The sequence below is a fragment of the Drosophila mojavensis genome, unplaced genomic scaffold (assembly GCF_018153725.1).
Source record: "Drosophila mojavensis isolate 15081-1352.22 unplaced genomic scaffold, ASM1815372v1 contig_36, whole genome shotgun sequence".
Classification (NCBI taxonomy): domain Eukaryota; kingdom Metazoa; phylum Arthropoda; class Insecta; order Diptera; family Drosophilidae; genus Drosophila; species Drosophila mojavensis.
The window spans coordinates 10,164,807-10,177,428 of NW_025318858.1; the positions used below are offsets into that span (position 1 = coordinate 10,164,807).

General features: G+C 35.2%; 1 protein-coding gene across 1 annotated transcript in view; it reads right to left on the reverse strand.

Moving 5' to 3' along the window:
- Window positions 1–12,364: 12,364 nt before the first annotated feature.
- Window positions 12,365–12,622, reverse strand: part of LOC6576449 (neuronal acetylcholine receptor subunit alpha-7) — a 119,683-nt gene continuing 119,425 nt past the window's right edge. Inside the window, exon 12 of the mRNA XM_044008594.1 lies at window positions 12,365–12,500. Coding sequence (XP_043864529.1) covers window positions 12,456–12,500 — 45 coding nt within the window. The 3' untranslated portion in view covers window positions 12,365–12,455. The remainder of the gene's footprint in view (window positions 12,501–12,622) is intronic.

Here is a 12,622-nt window from a genome sequence, read left to right on the forward strand (position 1 = left end):
AGTCCCGCTGAACTCCAGCTGAACTTTTTTTAAAAATATTTTTTCCCCGCGCTCAAAAGAATGCTGCATTATTTTTCATATATATGCGCTCATCTTTTGCTGGGACGCAAGTCTTTTTCTTGCTATTCGCATTTCTTGTTGGGGTGAGTTGCCTTTCTGCGAGTATCTCTTTAAGGGTTAGGCCATTTGATTTCATTATGCTCTCTGTGTGCGTGTGTGTGTGTGTTGCATTGAATTCTTGACTGCTGATTGGTTGTCACTGTCCCAGTCCAGGCAAAGCCAAACTACCCAGCCGCAGCCCCTGCCCGTCCTGTTCTTGTCTTGTTTATGTGACTTCTGTCTGCAGCTCAGCATCGGGCCAAGCCGAAGTTCAACTTAATTGCTGGACCCGTTTAAAGGAAGCAACCAAAACTGGATGTTTTTGCATAAAATCGAGTTGTTTTCTGCCGCCAAAATATGTCAGCATCAATTGCATCAGTTTTTCAGCTTCAACCGGTTTTTGTAACGTTCGTTTTGGATTTTATCTTTCTTTTTTATTTGTCTAAAAACATCTAAGAAAAATCTTTGTAACGTTCATTTAAGTTGGTCGTAAATAAGCCACAGCGGTCAATTTTTCCTTTTTGTATTTTTGATGGGATTAGCCAGAGGAAGCATGGGTCAGATATGGGCATGGGTCAGATATCTTTCATTTTGAGCTGACAAGTCAGAAAAGTATTGAATCGCTATATGGTTTGTCTATGAGTAAAATTAATAATGAATTTCATTTCGCTTAGGAATTGGTGCATATTTAAGCTAAGTTTAGTTTTAAATTAAATATGAAATGAATATGAAAATAAGAGTTGATACAAATTCCATTCTATTAGGGTGTCTAAAGTCAAGACTCCAGGCATAATATGTTGATAGTAATATTTTGATTTAATGCACATATTTTACTTGAATTATAAATTATAAAATATTCTTAGTGAAATATTAGAAAGATATTATATTTTTGCCTCTATTCGCAATTGCTCAACTAAATTATTCATTTAGAAATTAAAATGATGGTAAAAACAATTATTATTTTTTTTTTTTTTTACAAATTTTATGCAAATATTATTGTGATTATTGATTTAATTTTTTAAGAAACCATATAAGGAATAAAATCTTTATATATAATTAGAACAATTTGCCAACATTTTTTTTTTTTTTTTTTTTTTTTAATACAAAGTCAGAAATAAATTCGTTAGTATAGTATACTCTACAAACTTCCTTTCCTTTCTTCCACTCAAATATCATCAAATGATATGATAGCAGTTACCATATGATCTATATATTATAGACAGAGTTGTCAAGAGTAAAACATATCTATAACTGTTGCTACCAAGCTATTATACTTCCAATGAGCTTAGCCATATTCTGTCCATAAAACAAATACAATCAGCTTAGTTCATAAGACATAGAAAGTATATGTGATGGCATAGGAGTATGTCACTATGTATGTAAGTAAAGATGACATAGGAGTAACATTAACTAACCTTTTGATGACAACTCCCACACACACACACATGTACACACACATGGACACATACACAAATATAAACTTTGACCGCAGAAATGTTGCAACTGGCGGGTAGCTAAACATGAGCTGATGCTTCAGCTCATTAAGGACTGCAGCTAATCGTTTATGCATTGAAATTGGCAGTCACTTGTGAAAAAATCAATGCATGTCTGAGTAATCGATGCCGCCTAATGGAATACCTAAGCTAATAGGGCCGCCAAACATGGGGCAGCAACACAATCTGCAACGTTGTGCAGCCAGGACGGCGGGCAGGCGTGCTCCTTGGAGGACAATTAGTGTTGGGCAAGCTGCGAGCTAAGAGGCAAACAATGACAGCCAAAGCCGTTGGCCATTTGGTGAGCTAATGTTTGGAAGACGTCTAAGGAGAGGACGTCTTTTGGCATTTGGTTAGCAATTAGCCAACTGGCCAAATAGCATGAATAAATCGCTGGCTAAGTGGCCCAAGACATTGAGCCATACCTCAGCAGCCCTGCTGCCTTCGGGCTGAGGCGGCGCAGCAACTGCAATGCAGGACATTTTTTTGGGAAACAAGTTTGCGTTTAGATTTGCTGTTATTTTTTTCTGGTTTTCTTCGGGAAACTTTCTCACGCTCAGCATCCGTGGCAGGACATGAAACTTTTATAAAAATCTGCTGAACTTTCACATCAAAATTTCAACAGATTTTTGTTGTTGTTTTCCTCAGTTTAGCCCAGAGATCTGTGATCCATGGCCAGGCCGGTTTTTTAAACTGGACACAGCATCGCATCAGACGTTGAACTTTGACATCCAATCCGGCCAAGATGCTGCTACTACAACCCCTTTGGCTACTCATATTCTATTTTGGTCAACCAGTTTGGCAATCTGGACGCTGGTCACTCATCGGGGTGGGTTTTCTGCTGAGACGCTGAGATGCTGTCGCCGTGATCCGCAATCTTTTGCTTGGCCCGCATGGTCTGCTCTTTTGAGATATATCTTCCTGCTTTTTATTATTATTTTCGGCAGAGATAATGTCCAGTTTGTTCTCTGTTCTGTCTGTGTATGTGTGTGTGTGTGTGTGTGTGTGAGAAAGAATGGTCCAGAATTGTACATAAAATTCGAATGCTTAGTTTTCGATGGGCTGATCGTGCTCTTGGCTTTTCCAGTTGCTGCGGCTCAAGTTCCTGATGATGTTCTTGCTGTTGTTGTTGATGATGCTGTGCCAAAGGACACCCATAAAAACTCCACACATCCTTTGAATCCATGTGACTTTTCGCTTAATGAACAACCAGTTTTTTTTTGTATTTATATTCTTGAAACGATTTGAAATACATAAATGCAGAGCAGAAATTTGGGTAGAGTTGTTTGATTATTATTGATTGTAAAATCGGATTTATTTTAATAAAAATTTATACAAATTTATATAAAATATATTTCGGAATTATTTAAATTAAATAAGCTACCAGACAGTTAAGTATATTTTGTATTAGTTTATTTTTGCATGTTACATTTAATGGCAGTGAAATACTTGAAAATAAATGCCGACGCGCCCACTAAGGTAACAAACAATACCCCGTATGTCTTATTGAACTACTATATATATAGTATATATAAATTTACATATATGTATATATATATATAGGACATTAGATTTTCTTTCAGTTTCCATAATTTATATTAACATTTAAAAAAAAATTATTTAAAATACATTTTTTTGAGCGTTGAATGTTTTTTTTTTCAGTATATTTTCATTTGTTATATTTGATGGTAATGAAATAATTTCAAATTTATGCAAAAAACGTGGGGTTTGTTTTCCGATTTAATATAAATTTGTTGCTCAATTAGTTAGGCATTTACTCTCTTAGCATATGTACCTTTGAAAACTAACTCTCATACAAATTTATTTTAGAATGTTATCTCTTTTATCTCTCTTGTTTTATAACTTAAAATATTTTTGCATTATTTAGTAAAAAAGCCCAACAAACTTTTTATGAATTGTAAATGGTTTCCTAGACGTTTTTATATTACAGAATTAATTTAGTAAACTTTTTATTTTTATATATACAATTTATTATTGTTTAAATATATATGAAACTTCGAAATTAAGTCAATGGCCAAAATATCTGCATACAAAATTTAATACAAATTAATCAGAGCAGTTTCTTAAAGCTCTTCTGGATTTACTTAATAAATATTTTGACTCTTCGTCTGCTTTGATATTGCACAGTTGACAGGTGCAGCTCTTAGCCGCAGGTAAATTGTTGTTAAAGCCTCAAATATAATTGTCGTCACATTGAATTCCGCTGGGTAAAATTTTCATTTTTCTTTTCTCTTCTTTTTTTTGCTTTGTTAATAATTTTAAATGCATTTCATTGAAGCGCTGCAATTTTCTTTGTTTTCTATTTATTTATGTGCGCTCGACTTTTCAAATGCGTTCGATTCATTTGTCGCTTTTTATGCTTGTCTCTGGGGAAGCCTGTGTATGTATGTGTGTATGTGAGTGAGTGGGTAATGTGTGTGTGTGCGTGGCAGCAGTTCGATAAATTTCAATTGCTAACCCAATTAAAAAATGTTGTGCACTTTTAGGTGCCCGAAAAATAAAACGCAGCAGCAACAAAAAATATAACAAAAAAAATTTACAAAGAAAATAATAAAAAAAATATGTGAAAAAGCAAACCAACAAATATATATTTGCAATATATTTGTGCAGCTTAACAACAACAACGCGGACAGCGGCTCAAACCTATTTTAATTTATTTGCATTTTGTTGTTGTTGTTGTTGTGTTTGTTGTTGTCGCCGTGACACATACGCACCATTGGCCCCGCCGGCTGTGCGAGGGTATTTATTTTTTGTTTGTTTTTTCTGCTCGCTGTTTTTTTTTTTTTCAATTTATTTATTTTTTTGTTGTTGTTTTTTCGCTGCAGACCCTACTACGCCCTGCCCTATGCCATATGGCCCCGTCGATATGCGCCATGCAATCAGTGCACCTATATATATATATATATACTTAAACATATATACATATGTGTATATGCATGCGTGTGTGTTTGTATATTATATAGCTGCGCCCTGATCCTGGGTGGCCAGGACTATCGCTTCGGCCCGTTTGCTTGCACGCAGTTTCGCATTTGGGCATCTCTTTTGCGTTTTGTTCATTTTTTGATGCTGGCGCTGCCGTCGTGGAGTTTGGGCGACGGCGAGGCCAATGTGCGTGTGCGGCGACTGTTGGAGCGGTACCGTTATATGTATTTTTATACATTTTATTTTTCATTCGCGCACGCACACAATAAAACGCATAAAAAACGAACGCAACAGGGACAAAAAAAAAAACGCGCACACACACACAGCAGCAGCAGCAGCAGCGCCAGAAAAACGAAGAAGAGGTAAATAATGTACAGCGCTTGTGGGGAGCGCGAGCGGGCGGAGAGCGGCAGGCTGGGATGCAGGATGCAGCCTGACAGATAGGCAGCCAATGCGTTGCATACTTTTAGGCGCGGCGACAGCTCAGCAAGTGCGTGTGCATGTGTGTGTGAGTGTGCGTGTGCCTCATAGGGGCGTTGTCTGTTTTATTCATTTTTTGTGCGTTCTGCAGCAGCTGCAGCGGCGGCAGCAGCAGCAACAGCAACAACAACAACAATGGCAAACAGTTATTGCGCTGTGCTGGCACTTTTGACAACAACAACAAAAATGTTAATGATAACAACAACAACAACAATAAAAATAGCTGTAACAACAACAGCATATAATTGAAACGTTGGCGTCACCACATCGCCGTCGACGTCAACGTCGACTGCAGCAGCGGCAGCCTTTCGCTCTTTGTGCGTTTTTAAATTGCAACTGAAATATGCGTTAATTTATGTTGTGTTGTTAAGCCGCACGCACGCACACACACTCACACACACGCACACTAACAAACACCAAACGCTCAAACCACTCTCACTTTGGGTTTTTTTTTGCCGCTCATTATCTGCCCACTCGAAGCAGCCCGCTCTGCGCTGCCCACTCCCACTCCCCCACTCCTGCAGACCTGGACACTGCTATTTATTTTTAACCCCTGCTGCCTAACACCCATAGAACTCTGCCTCTCTCTCTCTCTCTCTGTCTCTCTCACTCCCTCTATCTCTCTTAGTCGCCTGCCCACTCCCACTTAGTTGCCCCATCAATTGGTTTGTTTGCTTGGCTCGCCCACAGGCAAGGAATTACACAAAATACCATTCAGCTTCAAAACTATGCGATATCATCCAACCATCCATCGTTAATTTTCGATTGTTATTTAAATGCAATTTACAATGAGATTGACAATGCGGTAATGATCATATTTGCTGCGACTATCAAAGTCATTCGATCTTTGAGTCTGTGCGTGCGCAAAGAAAATTGTAAATACATTAACAGGGAAAAGGAAGTATATATATACATATTTATTAAATTTGTTCTATTTATTTATTTGTATTTTATGTATTATGTTTTTGTTTTGGTTTTTTTTTTTTTTTCAGGAAAACGAGATTTAAATTTGTTGTCTCTGCAGCGAAAACGATGAATATATATACATATTTATTATATTTTTATTTTATTTATTTATTTTTTTTTTAGTAAAACAAGATGAATGTTTGTTGTGTCTAATTTAATTTTAAATTTTTAGTTTATTAAAAATGTTGATAGTAAAAATACTATATAATTAAAAAATTGAAAACAATTACAAAATCATATACGAGAAAAGGCTTTTAAAAATATAAAATAAATTTATTAAATAAATAAATTCTGTGCTGTCGTGTCTAGCTTTATTGGTTTACTAAATCGTTGTGATCAAACAGAAGCCAACCAAACGGGAAAACAGAGATGAGAAACGAAGAGAGCTAGATAAACTAATTAAAGAAACGTCTATTACAATATATGCCCATCAGATGGTATAACATTAACGCTAGATCGACAGAAATTCTCAGAGCTATCTCGATTTAGGACATTAAATTTCCATAAATGTGGATATTTATATATATAGCAATGGATATTCTTCACGCTTCCCCTTCACACAGGCAAATCGACTCGTGATTTTTTGTAAGAATACATATGTAAATGCTTTATGGAGTCGTAAATGCTGCCTTTCGCCTCAGGACATTGACCGACACAGTTATTATAAACTCACTCAAAGGACTGCAGATGCTGCCAACGGACTCTGACAGAGACAGAGACGAAAGTCTAAAATAATTTGCTTCCATTATTTATTATTTATTAAAAAAGTGTATTTGTTACATCATTTTATGACTAACCCCGGGGATATATTGAATGGCCCAAACCCGCTGCGAATCAACGTGCATATATCTAAATATCTGGCAAAAACCAAAAGGTGTAAAAGCAAAGTCCAATTATAAGACTTCATTCATTTATTTGCAGCTTCCTCAAGGAGCTGACAAAAAATGGCAAAGAAAAAACTGGAAACTGCAAGAGAAATAAATACAAAATAAATTTTGCAGTCACAAAGGATGCTGGCTGTACGGCGCCTAAATGTATCCTATATAAATGCCTGCTGTGCATATTTATTAATGCTCTACATATTTATCTATATATATATATGTGTGGCTGTGTGTGTATGTGTTTGTCTCAAATTATATGCATAGAGTAAGACAGAGATAGATGCCGAAGCGAAAGAGAGATAGAGAGAGAGAGAGAGAGCTAGCGGTCAGGTCAACTATTTATGGGCCGCATTGGCAAAGGTTTGAGTTTTCTTGAGAAAATTACCAAAATAACCCCTTGAAGAGACCAAAGGAAACAAAAACCCGTAAAGTGCAGCACGAACAGCAACAGCAACAACAAATAAAACAACATGTGCAACAGCAACAACAACGACAAACACAAAAATGCAATTACCGAAATGATAACATGGCCTATGGATGCAAAAGAGGATTCGAAACGATTCCGTCTTCAAACTCTGCCAAGCAAACTCAAGATGTTGATATTTCAGGGAGTAAATGTGTGTGTGTGTGCGTGTGTGTGTGAAGTGAAGCATAAAATATATATTAATATATATATAAATGCGGCTAAGAAAAACAATGCCAACAAAAATATAGCAAATTCGATATGCTCTAACAACAAATATGCCAAATTTTAAAAACTGCTAAAATATTTTTATTTTTAAATTTTTAGTTCTATTGAAAGTTTCATGTTTTGATGAAAAAGTAAAATTAAATAGGCAGTCTTAATATTAAAAAAATATTTAAAATAATCAATATTATATAATACATACATATATTCATTTTAATATATATATATAGTAATTGGTTTTATTCAAACTTTAAGCATATACATAAATCGAAACAAATAAATATAAATAAATAAATATTTAGCAATATAAAAATAAATAAATAAACCAAATAAAAATATTAATGTGAACATGTATTAATATATACATGTATTAATATATATATTTTACAAGCTTATTCTAGGTACAAAATAAAATATGAAAGTAATATTATATATAAAATATAATTTTAGGAATTAAAATATATAAGCAAATCATATGGGAATTGTGAAAAGCAGCAAGAGCATATTGAAATGTACCACAATTTAGCTGGAGAACAACAAGCTTCTGTCTTTGTACAAACATATACATATACAAACACATATACGGTATGCATGTTGATATAGTGCATACACATATATTCATATATTTATATATATATATATATATATATACATACATATTTGTATATATATTTTTGAGACAAGCCAAAGATTTTCTATTAAATTTTAAATAATTCAATTTTACATTCTACCAAAAACATTGCAAATGAGTAAAGTAAACCAATACAGAGAAACAAACTGCAGTTGCATGCTGTGCGTGCATGTGTATGTATGTGCGTGTGTGCGTACTGCATCTTGTCAAAAATGTTGCATTATATTTGGTTTTGTCTTGCCTCATGCATTGTGCACTCTCTCTCGAAGAAAATCTTAAGCCTACTTTGGCAATCTCAGTTCGCCTGCCCGCCTCCCCCCTTGGAAGTGCTCAAGTGTGCTGCTGCTTTGGCCACAGCCAGCTTCACAGGGAGGTTTGAGGTTTATTTTAGGGCAGTGGTTGGTCGATTTTCAAGTGATTTTTCATAGGCGCCCCCCGCAGCCACCCGAACCCCTGGCAAGCACACTGTTTGTATATAATTAGATGCCAGGCGACGACGAGTACAGTTTTCTATGTACTGTAAAATTTGCCAACAGCAGGCAAAACACTTATGTATCTATCAAGTGTACATAATAATAATGTGCGTGTGTATGTGTGTGGGAGTGGGATTTGTTTATGTGTGTCGCACTGTTGTTTGTGCATGCGGCATTTGTTCATCAGCCATTAGCCAAATTATGTAATTGCATAGTTTTTTACATTCGCATTTTTGCATTTAGTATTAATGATGCGATTCGCAGTTTTCAAATATCTATAAAAAATTAACTTTTTTCCCAATGGTCAGCTGGATGGAAAATATGACTGCTGCCCTTAGTGCAGTTTTAACAGCTACTTTAAATATTAAAAACAATTTACGTTCATTTTTGAAGAGTCAATAGAGCGAGTGATATTTAATTGCAATTTGGTTTTAATTTTTTGTATATTTCATTAAGTTTTTAATCTGCTTTTAAAGTAAGGTTTGGGCATTCATGTAATTTTATTTTATTTTTAATTTTAAACTGTTAATCAAACTTTCGCAAAAATATTTCATATTGAACATTATTCCCTAGCTAAATAAATATTCATTTTGCATAGAAATAAAATCATAAATTAAATATGGTTAAAGTAAAATTTCAGTTGAATTATTTTTGACTGCAGTGAAATATAGAAGCACTAAATAAAGCATATAAATTATATCTGCAACTGGCTTAGGTTTAATTATTTATCTTTAAAAAAAAAGTAAAATATTTAACTTATAAAGTATGAAGTAAATTAAATAGCTCATAGAATTTGATATAATAAATATATAAATTACAATAATTTAATACAAAAAATATACCATTTTCTTAAAAATATATATAATAAACCCAAACTGAAACATACTTTTTGTTCTGTACTCTTTACTACAGAATCACATAAGGAAAATTGAATAATTTCAACAATATTGAATAAATAAAAAATAATTTTAAACAAATCTTGAAAACTTGTAATTGGGCAAACTCTTTAAGCTAAATAAGTTTCAAACGACAACCCAAAGCCAAAAGCCCAAATGCAGAAGTTAAAACTTTACAAAAATTTGTACAGAGGAAAAACCACCAACAACAACAACAACGAGAAGGACAATAACAACAAAAGCTGAACAACAACCAACACATTGACCCCATATGGAGGCGGACAATCAAATAGCTTGAGCTAAAACACCCGCACGCTAAGAACCAGTCAAATGCGTACTCGTAATTTGTGCTTATTGTGCAGTACATTGGAAATGGACAATGGTTGGAGGAGGAAGAGGAGTAGAAGATGACGATGGAGGGGCGGAGATGCCGGACAGTACCTACAAGAGTTTGGAGTGGGGGGCTGCTCAAGATGGCAAGCGCCCACACGAAAGAAGCGGCCAGCGGGTGGGCACAACAGACAAACAGCATGCAGATCAATGTGTATGTGTGAGTGGGTGGGTGTGTGTGTGTGTGTGTGTGTACTAATATTGAGGTAGGCTCAGAGTGGACAAAAGCAGATGTGTGTATGTGTGTGGTGGGGGGGGGGTGTTGCTGAGCTTTGCTTGGACTGGCGCGAGGAGTTTGGTTCATTGGGGTCGACGGTTGCACTCATCAGCAACTCAAACTCAATCAGCAACAACAACAACAGCGACAACTGCTGTGAGTCCGTGTGTATGTGTGGGTGTGTGTGTGTATCGCTTTTGACATTTACTTTATGTATTCCGTGTAATCAGCGACAAATAGGGGGTTGGCTTGGGTTGGGTGGGATATGCGGCTTATATACGCGATACGTTTACCCGCACATACATGCATATGTGAAATGCCGTTAATTATATACTTTACACTAGCCTACGTGACACACACACGCGCACACAAACGCGCGTACAGACATTGACAGTAAGACAGGCGGCAATTTTAATATACAACAAAAGCGCGTTACATTTTCCATTGTTGTTGTTGTTGCTCGCTGGCGCAATTGTGCGTGGGCAATGGTGTACATAGAATGCCAGTTACATAAACAACAACTACAATAAATATATTCCCATATACACACACACACACACACACAGATGCAGGAAGGTATTATACATAGTTTATATACAGGCTTAAACCGCGCTTGTTGTGCCTGTGTGTGTAAAAAAGCCGCATATTATTTTTTGCACGCACAAAAGTATGCAATGAAAAAAAGCAAACACTTAAGTGCGGGGGGTTGAGTGTGTATAGAGGGCTTAGGGATGCTGACCAGTCCCATCCCAACCGCCATGTTTTGGGTTTCATTATCAAACGTTGAGGCATGCCCCACAAGCGCAGCACTTGCTTTGAGTATTTGCCATGCAATTTTGATGGACAGCAAAAAAAAAATATAGATAAAAAAATGCACTTTGTGTATTCAATTGTTGTTGTTATTGTTGTGCGATTACAGTTGATTTGCATTCCTCATGCACTCGGAAGTGCAGCATGTGAATTCATGTGAGTGTATGTGTGTCTGCGTGTAGCTTATTGTTTGATTTACAAGTGCGAAAAAATCGCAACATATTTAAACAAAATGTAAGTGTAAACAAAGCGAAGTGGATATAAACTTTGCGGAAGGCTTAGAAAATGAGAGAGGAAGATAGTTGAGCAGTTGCAGATTATGGTGGAAGCTACAAATTGATATATGAAATTACTTTGGTCGATGCATTCGAATTAGATGCGAAAGATGGATGAAACAGAGATCTTTAGAATAAATAAAAATTAATTTTATAAAATAAAATTAGATTTGGGAATGAAATTCGGCCTACAGCAATATAAAAATGTTTTTATTACATATATGTATATAAATATAATATATGGCTTCATAAAAACATTATCAATAATATTAATGAAGAAAAAATGCATTTCATTAAAAGCTAGCAATACCATAAGTATATACGGCGGCTTTGATGGTGATAGGAAATGACTTTAAATATCGAAAATAACTAAAGTATTAAAATTGTAACTATGAGTACTATGATAGCCTTTGTGCGTACTAAACGTACCGTAAATAACACTACCTCTTTCACGAAAAAAAAAAATTTATGGAGTAGGTCTTTGCATTGAGGAAACTTTTGAAAAAATAAAAACATTAATGGGAATGCCCAAAGTTTTAATTTACGTTTAATACGCATTGATTATTATATCCTTGCTATTGTATTGAAATACTGTATTTGAATACATAATACTAATATAATATCAGTAGTAGCGATTATGGTATAAATACAGTAGCATAGTAGTACTATATTGGTGTAGCATCTGCTACTTGTGGTCCACAGCGGCAAACACAATTTAAATTCCAACTGTTTCATTAAATACTGGGTTCGTTTCCCAACTACACACTCATCGTGCGGGGTTGTGTCTCTGCTAAAACTGTATGTGAAAAATGTACGCAGCCAACTTAACGCAGGACATTAATTTGTAGAGCCAACTTCAAGGCAGAACCAAATACTGCGTCAAGTGAAGTTGGCTGCGATGCTGAAAATCAACCCTTAACACATGGACTATCTATAAGTTGACTGCGTGAACGTGGGTGCTGTATGCCGATAGTCAGTTGCGATAGTCGTGAGTGAGTGCTCCTCTGCAATTTTTACTCCACACTTGCCGAAACTAAGAGCGGTTATATTTTAAATTTATATAAAATAAGGTAGGTTAATTTGAGTCAATTAAAACACATATTTTAAAACGTTATAAAATATGTTTATTAAAGTCCACACATTTTTTTTTTCTTAATTTTGGTTAATCTAAAATAGTTAATTTATTATTGTAGTAGCACAGTATTAGTATTCACTAATATAAGTTTATGCCATCCTTGATCCTTGTAGAGTTAGCAGTCTAAAAAGAGGGTTAAGATTTGTATTAGTATATAATTCAGACACATAGTAAATACTTTATTAATATTCATACCAAACTGACCTCTCGACATTCAACGCCATTTAGCATAAGAAGAATAAATT